We start from the raw sequence: 23,697 nt of genomic DNA, 5'->3' as shown, positions 1-23,697 counted from the left end.
AACAAAAGTTGCTGGAAAAGCTCAACAATGGAAAGCTGGATGAAAGCAGTGAAGACACAGCATCTGTGAATATAAATCAAAGTTAACGTATCAGGTACGATCTGAGGAAGGGTCACCTGCCCCAAAATGTTAACTCTGATTTCTCTCCACAGATGTTGCTAGACCAGCTGAGCTTTTCCAGCAACTTCTGTCTTTGTTACAAAACAAAACCTGTGGCTTATTCCAGAGGAAACCACCGTCAAAATGTACCACAGGTGCTAAAAATTTGAAATGAAAACAGGACATGTTGGAGAGACTCAGCAAGTGTGGCAGCATCTGTGGAGAGAGAAACAGAGTTAACATTTCATGTCAAATATGATTCCTCCTCAGAAGAGTAAGAGGTGAAATGAAGTATGCACTGTCAAAAACGTAGGGAGGAGCAAGTGGAAAAGAAGAGAAACTCATGTGAGGGTGAGAAGCTGACAGAAATTAAAGATCAAGTTTTCACAAAGCGAAAGTCAAAGGAACAAAATCAGACATTTCTAGAGAAACTCAGTGGGTCTGGCAGCACTTGTGAAGAAAAAGCAGAGCTTCAGGTCATTAACCCTTCTTCAAAACGTCAACGGATGGAGTGATGGTTGTAATGAAGAGAATCAGGTCTCCTGCAGCATTAATAGTAATTTGTTTCATGTCTCAGTCAGGTTAACTTGGTAACCCTCTTACATCTGATTCACAAGGTTTAAGGCCTTTTCCAGGGTTTTAGCTCAATATCAAAAGCAACACTGAGGTGCAGTGCAAAGGGAATGCTGCCCTGTTGAAGATGACATCTTTCAGATAAGAAATTAACTGAGGTCCAATCTGCCCTCTTGGGTAAGTAAAATAGATCCGAGGGCACCAATCAGTAGAAAAGTAGTGTAGTTATCCCCTGTTGAGAGTGTCGAGAGTCAATCTTTCCCTCAATGCTGGAAAAGCACAGCAGGTCAGGCAGCATCCGATGACCAGACAAATCGACATTTCGGGCATAAGCCCTTCATTAGGAATCAGGCTTATGCCCAAAATGTCGATTTTCCTGCTCCTCGGATGCTGCCTGATCTGCTGTGCTTTTCCAGCACCACACTCTCGACTCTGAGCTCCAGCATCTGCAGTGCCCACTGTCTCCTCCCTGTAGTTATCCCCTAGTCGACATTTCTTACTCGACCAAGTCACTAAAAACTGACTGTTCATTACCGACAGGTATTTGTGGGAACTTGCTGTGTAAAACATGGATCCTCTGCTGCTTACATTATGAACAACACTGGAAAACATATGTCATTGGCACGATTTCATCTGAAAGTGATCCACAAGTTTGCTTATTGTAGCAATTGGAACCAGGTTGACCTCATTGATTGGGAGGTCATAGATTGGGGCTGTTAATCTAGGCCAATCAGGTAAGCCCTAAATGACTGAACTAACCAGGAGGTGAGAATCTCTTCAGTTCAGGCAACTGACTCCAGGCTGACTGGCCATAGCCACTGTACAGTAACACAAATAAATAAAGGCTGAATTGATGATGGGATATCAGCCTCTGTGCAGTTATTTCACTATTGACACCACCATTGTAAGTCACATATCAAACACTGATGAGTCAGAATACAGGAAGGAGATAAAATGCTTGGTGTTATGGTGCAAAGATAACAATCTCTCCCTCAATGGCACCAAAGCTAAAGAATTGATCATTGACTTGAGGAAGAAAGGAGGAGGATACTCCCCTATCGACAGCAATGGAGCTGAGGTGGAGAGGGTCGAGACTGTCAAGTTCCTAGGACTGATGATAACTATGAATCTGTCCTGGACCTTCCTCATACATATGACAGTCAAGAAGGTGCAGCAATGCCTCTTCTTCTGGAGGCTCAGGTAATTCAGCATGTCCATAAGGATCCTCACCAACCTTTACAGATGCACCATAGAAAGCATTCTATCTGAGTGCATCACGGATTGGTATGGCAACTGCCCAGGGCCATAAGAAACTACAGAGAATTGTTAACACAGCCCAGGCCATCATGCAAGCCAACCACCTATCCATGGACTCCACTTACACTTCACGTTGCTGAGGAAAGATTGCCAACATCATCATAGACCCCTCTCATCCCAGTTATACTTTCTTCTAACCTCTCTCATCAGGCAGAAGATACAGAATCTTTAACGCATGTACCAACAGGTTCAGGGACAGCTTCTTCCACATGATTATTAGACTGCTGAATGGACTTCTCAAATCTCAAATCTAATGTTGATCTTGCTTTTGTGCACCTCCTGTGCAGCCATAACTTTGCATGCCTCTCTCTGTTGAAACACCCTATGATCTGTATGTCCTTGTGTGTTATGATCTGCCTGTACTGCCTGAAATACAAAGCTTCTCACTGTATTTCAGTGCATGTGACTACAATAAATGAAGTCAAAACAAAAGCACTTGGATATTTCTTGATGATCAAGAGAAGTGCTGGAAATGAACCTTTTTTCTCTTTTTCGTTTGAAGTGCTAAAAAATCTCTGCGTGAAATGAACTCTCCAGATATCTCAGCTCATTCTATATTTATATTAACCATAAAACATAGCAAGGGATGTAAATAAATATTATGCTCGAAATTAGTTTGGATAACGCAAACCATATTTAGCAATGATTTGGAGATTTGGAGATGGTCATACTTAGCAACCATGATGAGAGAAGGAGGACTGACTGAAAGGAATGGCAAGCAAAAGGGGCTAACATTCAGCGATGTTAAACACACAGCATAGACACACACTTAGGCTGAAGATCAGATCAATTTGAATGCTACCAAATGCTGATAATTTAGTCACGGCAGACGTTTTGGACACCAAAGGTTCTTGAATCATTTTGTAGCACAATGGATAAGTCTAGTTGCAGCTAGTAAGAGGTCAATGATTTGTTTGTTGTTGTCAAATGGCATTTGTCTTTAAGATTATCTGCCATCTATAAGTAGCAGATGGCCTGCTCACCGCTAATTAGAGTTTGCATCATATTATAACACATAGCGTGGAAGACATTATCAAAACTATTGGCTTGTAATAATTGAATAACACCAGTTTTACTTCTTGTACAGAGTTGTAAGAGATTCATCTAATTACTTAAATAGTTTTGGAGAGGTACTGTTACCTAATAACCAAGAACCCCAGAATAATGCACTGGGGGCCATGGATTCAAATCCATCCATAGTCATTTGAGGACTTGAAATGCAATTAAAATGTCTGGAATTGAAAGCTTATCAGAAATTAGGAACCGTGACACCATCACTGTTTCCTGCAAAAACTCAATTGGTTCACAATTCTCCTTCAGCAAAGGAAACCTGGTCTTTCATCAGTTTGGTCCACATGTGACTCCAGACCAACAGCAGTGTGGTTGACCCTCAACTATCTTCAGAAATGGTGAAGCAAACAATGAATTGCAGCAATTTGGCACAGGGAATGAATGCTGGCCTTGCCAGTGATGCCTACAATAGATGAAAGGACAAAGACTTTAGAAAATGCTTTGATTATGTTTTAAGGATTAAGTTTTATGGATATTATATTGAAATGAATTCTCAGAATCTGAACATTACAGGATAAGCCATTGTCTCTTTCTAATTGTCCTTGGGAAGTTTGTGATGAGTTGTCTTCATGATCCGTTGCAGTCCTTGTTTGTAGGCAGACCCACAGTGCTTTGAGAAATGGAGTTCCAGGATTTTGACACACTGACAGTGACGACAATATTGTTGCAAGCAGGTTAGTGTGTGGTTTGGAATGCACTATGTAGGGGGTGATGTTCCCATTCATCTGCTGTCCTCGTCCTTCCAGATGATAGAGGTTGCAAGTTTGTAAGGTGGTAATGACAGAGGTATGTTGAATTATTGCAGTGCATCTTGTAGATGTACACACTGCTGTTACTGTGTGCTGGTGATGAAGGGAGTGAAAGTTGAAGGTGGTGGATGAGATGCCATCTACTGATTACTTTGCTCTGGAAGGTGTTGACCATCTTGAGGACTGGTTACTTGAGTGTAGATGGAGCTTGGTGAGACAGGAGTCGAGTTATTCACCACTAGTTTCTGACCTGTTCTTATTTTTTATTCACTCATAGAATATGGGGATTGCTGCCTGGCCCAGTAGTTTATTGCCATTGCTAGTTGCCTTGAGGAGGAGATGGTGAGATGTCTTGTTGAACTGATGCAGTCCTCCTGCTGTCGGTTGACAAGCAAAGCCCTTAGGGAGGGAATTTCTGGATTTTGACCCAGCCACCGTGAAGAAGTGGCAATATATTTCCAAGTCAGGATGGTGAGTGGTTTGGAGGGGAACTTGCAGATGGGGTGTTCTCATGTATCTGCTGCCCTTGTCCTTCAAGATAGATGTGGTCATGAGTTTGGAAGGTGCTGTCTGAGAATGGACTTCTGCAATACATCTTGCAGTTAGCACACACTGCTGCCACTGAGCAACATGCTGTCCATGGAATATCCGAGAATTGACCAGTATCTGTGCTGCTGATGCCATCTTTAAAAGTCTGTTGGATACCCAGACAAGCACTGTCCGTGTGGAACTCCCAGACAGGATCCCTGATATAGTTGCCCCAGGCATGGCAGACAAATATTCAGCTGCTCACTTTGCAGGCAGGGCAAGGAGATCCTGCTGGATGGGGTGGTGGAGAGACAGAATAACCTAAGACCAGTACAGCAGGTCACAACAACAGGCCATATCAACTCGATGCAAGGCTGCCGCACTGAGCAGTGAGGACTCTCAGCCATCTGGAAGAGTGTCCAGCGCTGTAGGAATAGGAGCAATGATCTTCCCTACTCCACCAGTGTTAGGTACCACCACATCCTTTCCAAATACCTCACCATCACTCTCTCTCTGCTGCTGCACCCATCTCCCACCAAAGCTCATGCTTCACCACCCATTATTTCCTGCAACACCTTCCTCACTTACTGTCACCCATCCTAACAGTACTAACCCTGCATACTCACTGCACTACCTGCACGTTCGCTCAGAACCCGTCCCACATGCACCAAAAGTAACAGCTGTGCCATTCACTTTAATATTTGCCTCTCTCTTATTCCAGGGCAAAAAGAAACCCCAATAGGAGGAAAGAGTCAACACGCTGGTCTGCCCAACATTCAGCTCCTTACGTGGAGACTATACTGACTCTCTCCACCTTGAGTGGTTGATTGACTGCGTCCAAGTCCCTGGACTAGTTGACTTACTGTTCCAGGACCCCTAAGTGAAGGCAATCTCACGTGACTGGACTGAGATCTGCTGACAACTATGACAAGTTTCCTGGCTTCATGTCTGTGCTAAATAACACATTAAAACACCAGTCCATGGGTCGAATATCTCTGGTCAATGGGAAAAGTGAAAGAAAGCAAGTTGTGGTCTGGATACTGTGTGTATCCAGGTGTGCTCAGGGTAAGTGAGAGCCAATGGACAAGACCTGACCTGCAGCCTGGTCCAGTCCATGAGCTGAGTGCATGCCCCTAAATGCACAGCATCCTCAGAGAGAGTATTAATGCTAATGTTTAATGATAGTTCCTGGGGCAGCTTAAGATACAGCACTGAAGTGTCTTATAAGTGGATCCGAGATGTGCCATAGGTTCCTTAGAGACTGACATGTTAGATGTCAGCATCTGTGTATGTATGTGTGTGTGCATGTATGTGCGCATGTGTGTGAGGTTATGTGTGTGTGTGTGCACGCATGCATGCATGTGTGTGAGGTTGTGTGTGTATGGGCGCGCTTGCGTGTGTGTATGATTGTGTGTGCGCGCACATGCATGTGTGCATATGGTTATGTGTGTGTTTGCGCGCGTGTGTGTTTATGTGCGCACGTGCCTGTGTGTGTGTGTGCACATGCGTGCGTGTGTGTGTGTGTGTGTGTGTGTCTGTGTATTTGTGTGTGCACATGCCTGTGTGTGGTCAGTACCCACGGAGTGTGCCTGGGAGATTAGTGCCCAAGATCGAACAAGGGATCAAGTAGGGAGTTAGAGTCACCAGGCTGTGATAATCACATTAAAAATTCTTCAGGATTTTTGCTTACCTTCAAATATCCATCGAAATCATTTTACATTTTCTGGAATTTTTTCATAATCTGCAGCTTTATGGTTTTATTCCAAGCATGTTGGCCTCCTGGTTTGTTGCTGCTACGACAAGATCCTATCTCTTTCACAGGACCCAATCAGCAAGACCAGACTAAAGGAAACCCATTTGTGAACTGACACTTCATGATGTGACCCAAAGGTTCATGAGTTGACCTCGTTAGATACCTCATTGTCTAATTAGAAATATAGATAATTTTAGGAGTGGGCTTTGCATATCCCCAGATAGATTAGTTAAGTATTAATTATGTATTTGTCTCTTTATTTAGTTAAAAATCACACAACACCAGGTGATAGTCCAACAGGTTTAATTGGAAGCACATTGGCTTTCAGAGCGACGCTCCTTCATCAGGTGATTGTGGAGGGCTCGATCGTAACACAGAATTTATAGCAAAAATTTACAGTGTGATGTAACTGAAATTATACATTGAGAAATTGATTGTCTGTTAAGCCTTTCATCTGTTAGAATACAGTGATAGTTTCACTTCTTTCATGTGTAAATCACAAAAACTTTTTTTTTAAGTTGCATTCTCAGGTTAGCTGTTAACATTGGTGATAGCCAGACAATATGTTGAAGGTGTTAGCCCCCTGTGTTCTCTGTCTATGCCACGATGTTTAGATTGATTCAAATCTAAAAAGTGAGATAACAGAGTTTTACAGAAATTCATGCAGTTTTTGAGCAAAGTACAATGTAACTCTGCAAGTATAATTTCAGTTACATCACACTGTAAATTTTTGCTATAAATTCTGTGTTATGATTGAGCCCTCCACTATCATCTGATGAAGGAGCGTCGCTTCCAATCGGAAGCTAGTGTGCTTCCAATTAAACCTGTTGGACTATAACCTGGTGTTGTGTGATTTTTAACTTTGTACACCCCAGTCCAACACCGGCATCTCCAAATCATGTCTCCTTATTTAAGGAGGGATATAAATGTCTTGGAAGCAGTTCAGGATGTCTACTAGAGTAATGCCTGAAATGGGTGGTTTGCCTTGCAAGGAAGGCTGGGCCAGACTTGGCTTGTATCCATAGGAATTTAAAAGACATGAGAATTCAAACACATGAGGTCTTGACAGGATGGACGTGCAAAGAATGGGCAGAATCTTTGCAGATACTGGATGATGTAAGCATTAGTGAGAAAGCTGGGGAAGTTAAATGGCAGTGAGTAGCTTCTCAATGTTGAGAGCAAAAATACCCATCGCCCAACCAAGTGTTGAACAGTGAGATGAGGTTCTTGATTGTGTGTGGAGCGAGGCCTATTTGCATGCATTAGAATGTGTTAATATCTCATTATTAGTTTACTTAACCTCTGTTAAATGCATTTTTCCTTCACTAAGACATTGGATAGAAATGAAGAATTAGAGTTAGAGTTTATTGTCATATGCATTTGTACAATAAGAATCCTATGAAAAGTGTTATAAATCACCCTACGAGATGCAACAATGTCCAACTTGCCAGTCAGAACAGTTACCTGACAACTGAAGCTCACTTCCTGTTCCTTGGACACTTATCAGCCATGTTTCAGCTATGGGTTGGGAGCAAGGGAAGGAAGTTTGTGTCTACAGCAAGGGGAATGGGTTTGGGTCTGCAGTAGGGGGAGGGGATATTTGTCATGAGCAGGGGGAGGGGTTTGGGTCGGGAGGAAGGGGGGGTTTGGGTCGGGAGCATGGGGAGGGGGTTTGGGTCGGGAGGAAGGGGAGGGGGTTTGGGTCGGGAGGAAGGGGGAGGGGGTTTGGGTTGGGAAGAAGGGGAGGGGGTTTAGGTCAGGAGTGGGGGAGGGGGTTTGGTTTGGGAGCTGGGGAAAGGGAGTTGGGTGGGGAGCAGGGGGATCGGTTTTAATATCGGAGCAGGGATAGGGGATTTTTGGCCCAGAGCAGAGAAAGGGGTTGGTCAGTTTCCAACAGTATCAGGTTAAGGTCTGGGATGGGGTATAAATCATGCAGCCAACAGGAACATCAAGAAGGACAAACCAATCAGCACTCTATTTGACTTGGACTGGCTGTGATGCTGCCTGAACTGCTGTGCTCTTCCAGCACCACTAATCCAGTATTCCTTCATCACCAGGCTATGGTTCCAAATTTGTGGCTGTGTATTTAATGACTACTACAGCACATGTGAAAGTTCCCCAATTCATTAATGTTGCAAATGGACACTTCAAAGAAATGTTTGAGATCCAGGTTTGTTTTCACACACGTTGTTCAAGGACTTTAGGACGTCCTCTTCACTGGGCATAAGTAGCACCGTGTGGATGGAGTTAGTTGCAGAGCATGATAAGACAACCGGATAAGTGATAAAAAATGGCAGTACATACACAGAATGGTCTTAATAACATTAGAGCTTTGTGTATCAATGATTACTGTGTGTGGCAGTATTTAGTATTAATGAATAATGAATAGGGTGATTTTAAAGTCAAAACCTGAGGGTTGCTATTGAAGTTGCCTTCTCTTGGGTCAGTCTATCTCAATTCCAGTCTCATTGGCTAGCAGCAAAGGTGGAATGATGTGAGCCCAGCTTGGGACCATTCAGGGTCAAACTGTAGGTATAGTAACCCAATACTCACAGCAGCTTGGAGGGTCGGGTCACAATCCACCAATCTGTGCTCCAACCGGTTACCAGGATTGCTGAGGCTCCAAAGGAGGGGCATTAGCTCCACAGCACATAAGCGTCATCTAGCTGACAGTTTGTGTGCTCCCACCCCTGTCATGTACTCCATCAAAGCCCTTGCTGATGCCTATGTACTAGACAGCCTCCTCTACGACAGTCCTCGCTAGGTGTTGCAGTCTGAAGTAAGGTTCTCTAGGCCCACAGTCACTCAGGGTTGTCCTCCAAAGCCATCTGCAGTCTCTCTCAGGGAAGGTCAGCAGCCTTCTCATCATCCAGTGCTGGGGTAGCATTGAGTAGGTAAAGACACCCATTTCAGCATCTTCTCTCTCCACCATCAATGTACAGGAAGCAGCAATGGGTACCATCTACAAGATAATACAGCAGAATTTCACCAAAGATCCCTAGGCAGCACCTTCCAAACCTACAACTATTTGTGTCTAGAAAGACAAGGGCAGTAGCCACCTGCAAATTCTCTTCCAGGCCACTCACCATCCTGATGAGGAAATTTATCATAATTCCTTGTATTTGCTGGGTCAAAATCCTGGAACACCTTCTCCATCAGTACTGTAAATGTTCCTACTCCACATGGACAGCAGTGGTTCAAGAAGGCAGCTCACCACCACCTTCTCCAGGGCAACTAGGGGTGGACAATAACGCCCCGTGTAAAAAGGTTTTAGTGTTTATTGTTTAGTGTTGAGCTAACCCTCTGACCAATGTGTTGTGTGAGCATCTATAAGACCATAAGATTTCAGAGCAGAAGAGCTGATTATGTCCATTTTGTCATTCAATGTGATCATGACTGATCTGGTCATCCTCAACATCACTTTTCCATCTTTTGTAATAACTCTTGATTTCCTTACCAATTAAAAACCTCGCTATCTCTATCTCAGCCTTAAAAATGCTTAACAACTTAGCCTCAACAGAATTCCACAGACTCACTACCCTGTGAGGGAAGAAATTCCTCCTCATCTCTTTCTTAATTGGGTGACCTCTTATTCAGAGATGATGTCCTCTTGTCCTAGACTCTCCCACAAAGAAAAACAAACTCTCTGCATGTATCCTGCTAAGTACCCTGAGAATCTTGTAAGCTTGTAACTCATTCTTCTAAACTCCAATTAGTTCAGGCTCAATTCACACAACATCTCCAAGTAAGATCATTCCTCCATGCCTGGGATTAACCTAGTAAATCAGCTCTGGACTACCTCCAATGCTAGTGAGCAATTTTGGGCCCCATATCTCACGAAGAATGTACTTGCCCTGGAGTGGGTCCACAGGAGGTTTACAAGAATGGTCCCAGGAATGAAAGGTTTATCATATAAGGAATGTTTGAGGGCTCTGGGTTTATACTCGATGGAGTTTAGAAGCATGAGGTGCTTCTAGAGCATAACTGCAACTTACAAAATACTGAATGACCTGGACAGAGTGGATGTTGGGAAGATATTACTAGGGTGGGAGAGACTGGAACCTGAGGGCACAGCCTTAGAATAAAGGGAAGACCCTTTAGAACAGCGATAAGAACATTTTAGCCAGAGAGTCAGAGAATTCATTGAGTATATTTAAAACAGAGATAGATAGGTTCTTGATTGTCAAGGGAATCAAAGGTTATGGGGAGAAAGCAGGAGAATGGGGTTGAGAAACGTATCAGCCATGATTGAATGGCAGAGCAGACTTGATGGGCTGAATGGCCTAATTTCTGCTCCTATATCTTATGGTCTTATATTTTCCCTTCAATAGATTCAGGATCAGTTCCTGCAGATTGGAGGGTGGCTAATGTTGTACCACTTTTGAAGAAAGGAGTGGGAGAGAAAGCAGGAAATTATAGACCAGTTAGTCTGACCTCAGTGGTGGGAAAGATGCTGGAGTCAATTATAAAGGATGAAATTACGACACATCTGGATAGCAGTAACAGGATAGGTCAGAGTCAGCATGGATTTATGAAAGGGAAATCATGCTTGACTAATCTTCTGGAATTTTTTGAAGATGTAACTCTGAAGATGGACAAGGGAGATCCAGTGGATGTAGTGCACCTGGACTTTCAGAAAGCCTTTGATAAAGTCCCACATAGGAGGTCAGTGAGCAAAATTAGGGCACATGGTATTGGGGGCAAAGTACTCACTTGGATTGAAAATTGGTTGGCTGACAGGAAACAAAGAGTAGTGATAAACAGCTCCCTTTCGGAATGGCAGGCGGTGACCAGTGGGGTACCGCAGGGTTCAGTGCTGGGACCGCAGCTTTTTACAATATATATTAATGATATAGAAGATGGTATTAATAGTAACATTAGCAAATTTGCTGATGATACTAAGCTGAGTGGCAGGATGAAATATGAGGAGGATGTTAGGAGATTACAAGGTGACCTGAACAGGTTAGGTGATTGGACAGATGCATGGCAGATGCAGTTTAATGTGGATAAATGTATGGTTATCCACTTTGGTGGCAAGAACAGGAAGGCAGATTACTACCTAAATGGAGTCAGGTTAGGTAAAGGGGTAGTACAAAGAGATCTGGATATTCTTGTACACCAGTCAATGAAGGTAAGCATGCAGGTACAGCAGGTAGTGAAGAAGGCTAATAGCATGCTGGCCTTCATAACAAGAGGGATTGAGTATAGAAGCAAAGAAGTTCTTCTGCAGCTGTACATGGCCCTGGTGAGACTGCACCTGGAATATTGTGTGCAGTTCTGGTCTCCAAATTTGAGGAAAGACATTCTGGCTATTGAGGGAGTGCAGCGTAGGTTCATGAGGTCAATTCCTGGAATGGCGGGACTATCTTATGTTGAAAGATTGGAGTGACTGGACTTGTATACCCTTGAGTTTAGAAGACTGAGAGGGGATGTGATTGAGACATATAAGATTATTAAAGGATTGGATACTCTGGAGGCAGGAAATATGTTTCCGCTGATGGGTGAGTCCCGAACCAGACGACACAGCCTAAAAATAAGGGGTAAGCCATTTAGGACAGAGATGAAGACAAACTTCTTCACCCAGAGAGTGGTGGCTGTGTGGAATGCTCTGTCCCAGAAGGCAGTGTAGGCCCAGTCTCTGGATTCATTTAAGAAAGAGTTGGATAGAGCTCTCAAGGATAATGGAATCAAGGGTTATGGAGATAAGGCAGGAACAGGATACTGATTAAGGATGATCAGCCATGATCATATTGAATGGTGGTGTAGGCTCGAAGGGCAGAATGGCCTAGTCCTGCATCTGTTGTCTATTGTCTAATAATGGCCTCAAGATAGTTCACAGTATTCCAGACATGGTCTAATCAGTGTCTTGTGGAGTGTGAATGAGACTTCCCTGTTGTATATTCCATCCTCTGTGACATAAAGACCAACATCCCACTTGCCTTCCCTGTTTCCCTCTGATTGAACTTGCATGCTAACATTTTGTAATTTACACAGAAGGACTCTAAATGCCTCTGTGCTGTAGCTTGGTGTTGCACTTGAGTGACAGTGACTCAGATTAACAACAATATGGAAGATTGGTGGGAAGAAACCTAAGACTATCAGCGTTCCCTCTAATTTTACTTCAAGCTGTGCCAGCCTCCAGGATCAGTGCATAGCAGAGGTCTCTGAAATCAGAATTAAATGCCTCAATCATTGTGCTAACAGTGATGACCATGCACGGGTCCTTACAGTGAATTGGTAGAAATGTTGAAGACTATCCCAGATAATTTAGACATACCATACTATAAAATGACACAGTGCCGAAGAAACTACCAAATATAAGAACAATCTCATTCACAACAAAATACTCAATCCTTAAGAAACCTGATGCACCTTTGTTTTACTCTGTATGTGTTTCAGAAACTGTCTCTGTTAATTTCATCAATGATTGAGTTGTTCACACTGAATTGTACAGTCACACACAAACATCTACATATATGAAAACCTAACATCACCTTAAAATAAAAAAAACAGAAAATGCTGGAGAAGCTCAGCAGATCTGACAGCATCTGTGGAGAGAAAGGAATGTTAACATTTCAGGTCCCGTGACCCTTCCTTGGAACTGGACCATTCCTTAAAATAGTTTCTTTCAGCAGGACCTGTGCTAATGATTTAAAAAATAAGATCAAGAGTAAAATACATTCAGAAATTTATATTATCTCAAAGAATGAAATAGCCTTGGCTAAATCCACATTGACCAGTAGCATTGGAACAGAATGACTGAGGGAACAGACTTAAGACCAATCTATTAATTCTTTAGTTGCTTAGAAAATAAGATGTTTCCTGCCAATATCATTTTTCAGTAATGAAATATGACAATTCTATTTATTAATTAGTTATGTTCTCATTTGTCCTTGGAGCATGGGCTTCAAAAGTTATCATAAAAAGCATTGGCATAGATCCACAGGAGCACTTAGAAAATAAAGCTAAACATGAAATGTAAGACATCAAGTCATAGAATCAAACAATACAGAAACAGACCCTTTGGCCCAAACAGTCCATGCTGACAATGTTCCCAACAAAGCAAGTGCCAGCTGCCTGTGCTTAGCCCATAATCTCCCTCCAAACTTTTCCTGTTTGTCAATTTATCCAAATGTCTTTCAAACGTTATAACTATACCTGCATCCACCACCAATTCATTCACTTTCTCTGGAACAACTCTGGTCCTTTTCAAATCTGTCTCCTCTTAAAAATATGTCCCCTAGTTTTGAACTCACCCACACCAGGGAAAAGACCCTTGTTAATTACCCTAACTATGTCCCTCATGATTTTATAAACCTCTATAAGGTCACCCCTCACCCTCTTATGCTCCATTGAAAAAGGTTCCAGCCTTTCCAGTCTATTTTTATATCTCAAACTTCTTCCATTCCCGGCCATATCCTGGTAAATCCTTCATGAATTCTCTCCTATTTAATAATATCATTCATATGACAGGGAGACCAGAACTGCACACTCCAGAAGAGGTCTCATCAATGTCCTGTACAACCTCAACGAGATGTACCAACTTCTACACTCAAAGGTCTGAGCAATGAAGGCAAGCCTGCTAAACACCTTCTTAGGTCCCCACCCCGTCTACCTGTGATGCAAATTCCAAAGAATTATGGAGCTGAACCCCTAGGTCTGTCTGTTCTCACACTAACCAGGGCCCTACCATTAACTGTCTCAGTTGTGTCTTTGTTTTACCAAAATGCCACTCTTCCCATTTATCTAAATTAAACTCCATCTGCCACTCCTCAGCCCACTGACCTTATTGATCACAATCTCTTTGTAATTTTAGATAACCTTCTTCATGGTCCATTATACCACCAATTTGGATGGCATTCACAAACTTACTAACCATGCCTCCTATATTCTCAACCAAATCATTTATATAAATGACAAACAAAAGTGGGCCCAGTACCAATCCCATGGAACATGCTGGTCACAGGCCTTCAGTCTGAAAGTAACACTCCACTACCATGCTCTGTCTCCTACCATAAAACCATTTTTATATTCAATTGGCAAGCTCACACTGAATACCATGCGATTTAATTTTACTGATTAGTCTACCATGCGGAACCTTGTCAAAGGCTTTACTAAATTCCAAGTAAACAATGTCTAATGCGTTGCCGTCATCATTTTTTGGGTTACTTCATTAAAAACTCAATCAGGTTCATGAGACACGATTTCCCTCGTACAAAACCATACCTAATCATTCCTTGCCTCTCCAAATGCAAGTAAATCCTATGTTTCAGAATCACCTCCAATAATTTACCTACTACCAACTATATCCAAAGGTCTACAGTTTCCAGGGTCCTCCTTACAGACTTTCTTAAACAAAGACACAATGGGCACCATGTTGACACAGTGGTTAGCACTGCTGCCTCACAGTGCCAGAGACCTGGGTTTGGTTCCCACCTCAGGCGACTCTCTGTGTGGAGTTTGCACATTCCCCCCGTGAGTGCATGGGTTTCCTCCGGGTGCTCTGGTTTCCTCCCACAGTCCAAAAATGTGCAGGTTAGGTGAATTGGCCATGCTAAATTGCCCCTAGTGTTAGGTGAAGGGACAAATGTAGGGGAATAGGTCTGGGTGGGTGGCTCTTCGGAGGGTCGGTGTGGACTTGTTGGGCTGAAGGGCCTGTTTCCACATTGTAAGTAATCTAATCAAAGTTAGCCACCCTCTGGTACTGGTGTTCTTAGATGACAAAAATATTTCTGCTAGGGGTCCTGCAATTTTTTCCCTAACTTCCCACTTTGTCCTAGGCCATACAATCCTTGATTAAAGAGCATTAAATCAAACTGTAACCTTATTTTAACAAATGTTGGTCACATTTATATGGTACATTGGGAATTACAAAAATGGCATCTGGTTCAAAGCTAAAATTGATGTGCATATGAGTGAAAGTCTACTCTGTCAAAATCTGATAGTATTCAAATGCAGCGGCAACGTTGTTATTTCTGCCACCTTTGACATGGTGCGAAGTTCTAGCGTGCTCTACAGGAGCATAAAAAATTGGAAATGTTTTGGACAAGTAACTGAAAGCTCGGTCAAGGAGTTAGGTCTAAAGAAGTAACTTAAAAGAGGGGAGTGAGAAGGAGATGGAGGTGCTTAGGGAGAGCATTCCAGAAGTTGGGTTCAAATGGCCAGCCCATGCTGGAAGGAAGAGAAGCCATTTCTCAAAATGCCAAGACAGGCAAAAGTGAAAGCAAATGAGGATAGTCCTTCACAGCTAGATAGTGGAGGGGCAGGCATGAGAGAATATTCTGTAGTTAACTGAATCAGTGCTATCAGGGAAATCAAGGAGGGCATCAGAGATGATGCAACTGGGACAAGAGTCAGAGACAACATCACATTGAGGCTTCCTTAAGGCTACAATACTCTGTGGCATGATGGGACAAATGTTGAAAAATGTGGTGCTGGAAAAACACAGCAGGTCAGGCAGCATCCAAGGAGCAGGAGAATCGACATTTTGGGTATAGGCTCTTCTTCAGGAATGAGGCTGGTGTGCCAAGCGGGCTGAGATAAAAGGTAAGGGGGAGAGGCGCTGGGAATACGATAGGTGGAAGGAGGTGAGGGTGAGGGTGATAGGCCGGAGTGGGGGTGGAGGCGGAGAGGTCGGGAAGAAGATTGCAGGTCAAGAGGGCGTTGCTGAATCCAGGGGTTGGGACTGAGATAAGGTGGGGAGAGGGGAAATGAGGAAGCTGGAGAAATCTACATTCATCCCGTATGGTTGGAGGGTTCCTAGGTGGAAGATGAGGTGCTCTTCCTCCAGGCGTGGTGTGGTCAGGGTCTGGCGATGGAGGAGGCCAAGGACCTGCATGTCCTTGGCAGACTGGGAGGAGGAGTTAAAGTGTTCAGCCACAGGATGGTTGGGTTGGTTGTTGCGGGTGTCCCAGAGGTGTTCCCTGAAACGTTCCGCAAGTAGGCGGCCTGTCTCCCCAATGTAGAGGAGACCACATCATGTGCAACGGATACAGTAAATGATGTGTGTGGAGGTGCAGGTGAATTTGTGACGGATATGGAAGGATCCATTGGGGCCTTGGAGGGAGGTGAGGTGGGATGTGTGGGCGCAAGTTTTGCACTTCTTGCGGTTGCAGGGGAAGGTGCCGGGAGTGGAGGTTGGGCTGGTGGGGGGTGTGGACCTGACGAGGGAGTCACAGAGGGAGTGGTCTCTCCGGAACACTGATAGGGGTGGGGAGGGAAATATATCCCTGGTGGTGGGGTCTCACCTCCTTCCACCTATCGTATTCCCAGCGCCCCTTCCCCAAATCCCCTCCCCTCACCTTTTATCTCAGCCCGCCTGACATACCAGCCTCGTTCCTGAAGAAGGGCTTATGCCTGAAACGTCGATTCTCCTGCTCCTCAGATGCTGCCTGGCCTGCTGTGTTTTTCCAGCACCATATTTTTCAACTCTGGTCTCCAGCATCTGCAGTCCTCACTTTCTCCCTCCTGATGGGACAAATTCCTGAATGCAGAAACTCAAATAAAGTATTGCAAGAAAAGCCAATGCATATTCCACTCAATCACCATCCAATCCCTACAATGTGGAAGCAAGCTATTTGGTCCATTGAGTCCAAACCAACCCACTCAAGTGTATCCCATCCAGACTTACCCTATCCCATAACCCTACATTCCATCACGGCCAAACCACTTAGCCTGTATATCCCTGAATACTACAGGCATTTTAGCGTGGCCAATCCACCTAACCTGCACATTTTTAGACTGTGGGAGGAAACCGGAGCACCCGGAGGAAATCCACGGAGAGAATGTGCAAACTCCACACAGACAGTCTGCCCGAGGGTAGAACTGAACCTAGGTCCCTGGAGCTGTGCGGTAGCAGTGCTAACCACTGAGCCAGCATGTCACCTCATAAAACAACAAAATTGAGATGGCATATTGTTAATGTGATGTGCAAAGGAAGCAAGGCTGAAGAGAAGCAAAGTTGCTCTAGTGAAGATGATAGTGAGCTGCTTTCTTGAACCGTTGCAGTCCATGTGCTGTAGGTAGACCCACAATTTCATTAAGAAAGTAACTGCAAGCTTTGAACCCAATAACAGTGAAGGCATAGGGAGTCAGGAGGTGAGTTACTCACTACCATCTTCCTCACCTCTGACCTGCTCTCGTAGTCACTGGATTTATATGGCGAGTCTAGTTGAGTCAAAGATAGCCCCCAGGGAGTCGACAGTGATAAATTCAGTGATGGTAACACCATTGAATGTTAAGAGATGGTGGTTAGGTTTCTCTTATGCAGTCATTACCTGGCATTTGTATAACGTGCATGTTACTTGCTGCTTGTCAGCTCAAGCCTAGATATTGTTCAGAACTTACTGCATTTGAACATGGTCTGCTTCAGTATGTGAGGAGCCACAAATGGTGCTGAACATTGTGCAATCAATGGCGAGTGTCCCCATTCTCTGACCTTATGATGGAGGGAAGGTCATTGATGAAACAGCTGAGGATGGTTGGGCATAGGACATTATTTATGCATTTAATAATTTGCAATATATTCATAGTTAAATAAGTTACATATAGTCAGCCTGTCACATTCTTCCTATTTTTTATATCAATTTTGGCTCATCCAATGTCTCAATTACATTGCTCATTATCTTCTTCCTCACTCAGGGCAGGTGTGAGATATTTAATTTGCACCCTCTGCTTCCTTTGCTATTCTTTATTCATTCACAGGATGTGGGGGCGATGACTGATAAAGTCAGTATTTGTTGCCTACCCATACCTCCACCTGAATGGAAAGAATTGCCAAACCATTTCGAACGTTAGTTAAGAGGCAGCCACATTGCTGTAGGTCTGAACTCACCCACAAGCTAGGCCAGGTAAAGGTAGCAGATTGCCTTCCTTAAACAATACTTTTAAATCAGTAACAGTCAATGGTTACAATTGCTGAGATTCGCTTTAGATTCCAGGTTTGTTTGAATTTATTTTAAAATCTACCTCTTGTGTCATGAATTTTGAGTTTATGTTTCTAAAACATTAGTCTGGACTTCTACCTGACTATTCCACCCTGGGCGGCATGGTGGCTCAGTGGTTAGCACTGCTGCCTCACAGTGCTAGAGGCCCAGGTTCAATTCCTGCCTCAGGCAACTGTGTGCGTGGAGTTTGCTCATTCTCCCTGTGTCTGTGTGGGTTTCCTCCCACAGTCCAAAAACGTTCAGGTTAGGTGAATTGGCCATGCTAAATTGCCTGTAGTGTTAGGTGTAGGGGAATGTGTCGGGGTGGGTTGCTCTTTGGAGGGTCGGTTTGGGCTGAAGGGCCTGTTTCCACACTGTAGGTAATAATCTAATCTTAATACAACACCACCATTCCTGGGCTATTGCCCGAAACGTTGATTGTCCTGCTCCTCTGATGCTGCCTGACCTGCTGTGCTTTTCCAGCATCACTCTGATCTAGTGGTTTTCAGCATCTGCAGTCCTCGCTTTTGTCTACTATCCCACCATCTCCCAGCACTGGGGATGTCTCCAATTTATATCCTTCTTCTATTTATGCACAAATAAAATATGTTTGGATTCCTCTCTACGTTAGCTGCCAGTCTGTGCTCAGTATCTTTCTTTTCTTATTTCCCTTTTTGTTTCACCGTGGTATCTTTGATATTCAGACTGGCCTCACTTGCTTAATCAATCTGATATCTGTTATATCTTTCCTTTCCTTTTTCCTTACTCTCCATTTTGTTTTTGTCATCCAGGGAATTCTGTCAATGGTTGTCCTTGCTTTTCCCCCTCAAGGTAAGTGTGGTCAAACTATCTCCATTGTTCTGTTGCAGTTTTACCTGACAATCAATAATTCCATTTTACCAAAGTAAGCACTAATTACTTAATTTTACCCTGGATTGTCCGCTATTCTTTTCCATAGTTAACTGAAACCTTGTGATATTATGATCACTGTTCCCTAAATGTTCCCCTCCAGACACTTGGTCCACTTGATTCACTTCCTTGCTTGATGGGCCTGGCACAGACTCAATGAGTCTATATTGTTGGAAATGATTCTATGATGCAATGGTTCTCTATGTAATTTTCTGGAACACACTTATGCAAATTCTTCCTCTTGGTCTTCATTCAATTGTTCTCTCGATCTACATTAGGATAATCGAAGCCCGTATTGTCATTATTGTATCATTTTTACAACTCTCTGCAATTCTGCTAGATTTCCTCCATACCTTTCCCACTATTTGGAGGACTATAGACTCCACACAACACCATACTGATTGCTTGATTAATTAACTGAAACCAAATAGATTCTGTCATTGACCTCTCCACAACTTTCAAGGAGAAGGTGAATATGGTTCTTTGGACTAAAGGGATCCAAAGATATGGGGCATTAACAGGACCTGGATGATCAGCTGTGATCAGGAGAGCCAGCATAAAAGACTGAATGGGGGTGTACTCGTGTCCCAAAATTTCTGTTTCCATGTTTCTGACCTGTCTCTCTCCAGCATGTTATTGTTCTCCCGAAACAACATGGCTACCCTTCCTCCTTCTTCTCCTTCCCCATCTTTCCTAAACACTTGCAATATTTAGTAGACTTTGTGTCCATTTTTTTAGCCAGGTCTCCATTCCAGCCAAAAATGTCATCTTTCCATGTGCTCCTCTGCATCTGCAATGCACCGACCTTATTTACCAAGCTCTCTGTCACTACATACGTGCACTGTAAATCTAATTCAAACCCAGTTTTCACATCATTGTACTTCCTCTTAGTCTGGCCCAAACTCATGCCCAATTATGTCTAATGCTGGGTCACGATGGTGAGTGGCTTAGAGGGGAATTACAGTGGGTCACACTCCCACATTTCTGATGCCATTGTCCTTCTAGGTGGTTGTGATCATAGGCTTGGAAGGTACTGTAAAAATGACTAATGCTGTCACCCCCCCCCCCCCCCCCCCCCAACTCATGCGAACGCCAATTTCTCTTTTCTAATCTTATATCTTCCTGGCGAGTCTTTTGAAAGTTTCCTCAACTGCAAGATCATGACACATGAAAAGTTCCTCTGAGCAGAGAGCAAGGCATGTTTCATATGTGACAATATTATTTGGGATGAGAATTCCTGCAGCCGAGAGACTGAGCCCACAGTTCACTAAATGGGAAAATGACAAGTGAGATGTCCAAGTACACCACCACCATCTGGTGGTTTGAACAGAAATTGCAACACAAAGACATTTTTCTTTCACTGTGTGTGGGCAAGTTCTTGTTGGCATCACAGGCCATCATAAATATTTCACCCCATTGTGCTCTGAGTTTCGCCACAATGATTATTTGTGTACTTGCTCCTTGTTGCCTTTCTCAGGCAAACTTCAATTCAGCCCGATTCCAATGGTTGGAGTCACTCTACACTGAGGTATAATGTGGAGGAGCCAGTGTTGGACTGGGGTGGACAAAGTAAAAAATCACACAACATCAGGTTATAATCCAAGAGGTTTATTTGGAAGCACTAGCTTTCGTTGCTCCTTTATCAGGGAGCTACCCTGAAGCAGGGGGACTAGCAGGTGCCCCTTATTTATCAAACTTGGCGTTTTGCATAAGTAGTCCTCAGAGTGCGGTGTGGGAACGCAGGCAGTGTGCACTGATAATACCCAGTGCAATCAACCTGCTTCTCTCAAAGACAGTTACCACTTTTAAACAAGGGAGTCAATAAGAGGGAGCGATTACTCTGCTCACACTAGCTGCTTAAGGCAGCTACATGAATGCAGCATGTGGGAAGAGAAAGGGCTGTCACTGGTGAGGTCAGCATTTGTTGCCCATTCCTAGAAGGTGGTGGTGAGCTGCCTTTTTGAACCAATGCAGTCTGTGTGCTGGAGGTAGACCCACAATGCCATGAGGGCAGAAATTTAGGATTTTGACTCAGTGGCAGTCAAGGAACGTCGATATATTTTCAAATCACGATGGTGAATCACTCAGAGGGGAACTTGCAAGAGGTCGTACTCCCAATTTTCTGCTACCCTTGTCCTTCTAGGTAGTTGCAGTCATAGATTTGGAAGATGCTGTCAAGTGATCTTTGGTAAATTTCTGCAGTGCAACTTGTAGTTGGTGCACACTGTTATTGTTGTGTATCAGTGGTGGAGGGATTGGATGTTTGTGGATGTGTGACCAATCTAGCGGGCTGCTTTGTCCTGGATAGTTTCAAGCTTCTTGAGAGTTGTTAAAGCTGCACCCATCCAGGCAAGAGGGGAGTATTCCATCACCCTTCTGGTTTGTGCCTTGTAGATGGTGAGCAGGCTTTGGAGAGTCAGGAGGTGAGTTATTCGTTGCAGAATTTCTAGCCTCTGACCTGTTGTGGGAACTGCGGTACTTATTGGCTGCTCCAGTTCAGTTTCTAGTCCACAGTAACCCAAGGATGTTGATCGTGGGCGATGGGATGTCATTTTTCAAACCAGTGCTCCTCTCACTACCTTCCTGCTGGCTGGTGTGATGAGCAAGGTGTTGTTGGTGTGACCATGAATCTTCCCCTATCATGCTCTTGCCCCATACCTGCCCTTTCTGATTTCCTGCTTTCAGACACCCAAGAATTGCCACTTCCCATCCACAGCACCATTAAGGGATAGAGACAAAGCGATGTAACAGAACTGCTCAATAGTCCCAATCACTCAATGTGTCACTCTGTGTGAAGTGAGTGTCAGCTCAGATACCTGCACTCTACCCTCGACTTACACAGAGTAGGGGAATGAGCAGCTGAGTATCCGGACCATGAGGGGGGCTGCAGTGAGGCTAACAGTACGGGAGGAGGGGGGGGTACAGTCAGAGTAACAGTACGGGAGGGGGGGGATACAGTCAGAGTAACAGTACGGGAGGGGGGATACAGGCAGAGTAACAGTACGGGAGGGGGATACAGTCAGAGTAACAGTATGGGAGGGGGGCAACAGTCAGATTAATGGTACAGGAGGGGGGCTACAGTCAGGCTAACAGCACGGGAGGGGGCTACAGTCGGATTAATAGTACGGGAGGGGGGCTACAGTCAGAGTAACAGTGTGGAGGGGTCGACAGTCAGATTAATGGTATGGGAGGGGGCTACAGTCAGGTTAACAGTATGAGAGGGGGCTACAGTCAGCGCAACAGTTCAGGAGGCGGGGTGGCTACAGTCAGAGTAACAGTCCTGGAGGTCAGCGACAGTCAGATTAACGGTATGAGAGGGGGCTACAATCAGGTTAACAGTTCAGGAGGGGGGGGCTACAGTCACAGTAACAGTACAGGAGGGGGGCTGCAGTCAGATTAACAGTACAGGGAGGGGTCTACAGTCAGGCTAACAGTACAGTAGGGAGGCTGCAGTCTGGTTAACAGGATGGGAGCGGTGTACAGTCAGACTAACAGTATGAGAGGCGGGCCATATGTATAAGACCTGCCCAAGACGGGGAGGGCCCTCTTACGCACAGATGGCGGGAGGTGGAAATGTGACCCGTGGACCCCCAAAGACCAGTAAGGTCCACCCAGACAGCAGGGAAACGGAGTCTGGGGGCACCCAGAAAGAAGAACAGGCTGGAGTGGAGGAGGCGGCAGCCAGCGGAGAGACACAGCAGCTGATCCTAGCTCTAGCCGGGCAGATGGAAGAAATGGAGGAGGAGGAGGTAATCAAGCAGGCAGAGGAGTGGATACCTGTTAAAAACAGGAAGAGGAAATCTTGCCCAAAGCCCCCCAGCAAAAGGGGAAAAGACAGCTGCACGAGGGAGGGACGGCCAGCTCTTCGGAGGGGGAAGATGGACGCAAAGAAGGCCACCACCACCAGAAGAAGAGACCGAGCGCCGTCGGTAAAGAGGAGGGCATTTCCTCCCAACCAGGAAACAATGGACCCACCGAAGTCCACCCTCCACCCAGTGAGAACCAAGAGGTACCCACTGGCCCACAACTACAGGCAACCGAGAGCTGTGATCCTCTGACAGTCCCACTGTCAGACACAGAACTGGACAGTGAGGACCCTTGCCTTGGCTCAATGACACCAGAGCGGGTAAATGACCCCAGTGAGGAGCTGGATAGCTACCTCAGCCCAGCGAAGGTCCAGCAGTTCGTGCTTACCATGGGGATGTAGACAAGCTACCCCAGAGACAGGACAGTCAAATGGACAATGGTAACCCCATAAACTGGGGGTTTAAAGAAGTTTAATTTGCTTTCATATAACAGGGCACCCACTCTTTAGGTGGGTTCCGCTGAAGCCACAGCCAAATACCAAGAGACTGGATAGTTAATAAATGTAACTGTTAATAGGATAACTGTGAATTCGATTAATTCAATTTGTTCTTTGTAATGTTAAGACATGCAATGTATATAACTATGAACAACATGGAAAAATTGTACAAGTACCAGAGATTTATTTACATGAATAAAGTATATTTTGAAATTTAAAAAAAACAGTATGAGAGGGGGTCTACAGTCAGAGTAAAAGTATGAGGGGGGGTTATAGTCAGGTTAACAGAACAGGAGGGAGTCTACAAGGTAAAAACAATGACTGCAGATGCTAGAAACCAGATTCTGGATTAGTGGTGCTGGAAGAGCACAGCAGTTCAGGCAGCATCCAAGTAGCTTTGAAATCGACGTTTCGGGCAAAAGCCCTTCATCAGGAATAAAGGCAGTGAGCCTGAAGTGTGGAGAGATAAGC

At 44.4% G+C, this 23,697-nt stretch overlaps 1 protein-coding gene across 2 annotated transcripts in view; it reads right to left on the bottom strand.

Annotated features, from left to right (window-relative positions):
• The window catches only part of LOC140493816 (uncharacterized), a 91,397-nt gene that overhangs the window by 3,986 nt on the left and 63,714 nt on the right, over positions 1–23,697 (bottom strand). The window contains exon 3 of one of the 2 annotated variants that reach the window (XM_072592725.1): positions 8,697–9,052. The exons of the other annotated variant lie outside the window; for it this stretch is intronic. Coding sequence (XP_072448826.1) covers positions 8,822–9,052 — 231 coding nt within the window. The 3' untranslated portion in view covers positions 8,697–8,821. Of the gene's footprint in view, positions 1–8,696; positions 9,053–23,697 lie in introns of those variants that run through there. 2 annotated transcript variants of the gene reach the window in all.

Source organism: Chiloscyllium punctatum, chromosome 22, assembly GCF_047496795.1.
Source record: "Chiloscyllium punctatum isolate Juve2018m chromosome 22, sChiPun1.3, whole genome shotgun sequence".
In the NCBI taxonomy this organism is placed as follows: Eukaryota; Metazoa; Chordata; class Chondrichthyes; order Orectolobiformes; family Hemiscylliidae; genus Chiloscyllium; species Chiloscyllium punctatum.
Note: the sequence above shows the minus strand (reverse complement) of the source record. Positions and strands in the feature narration are given on the sequence as shown.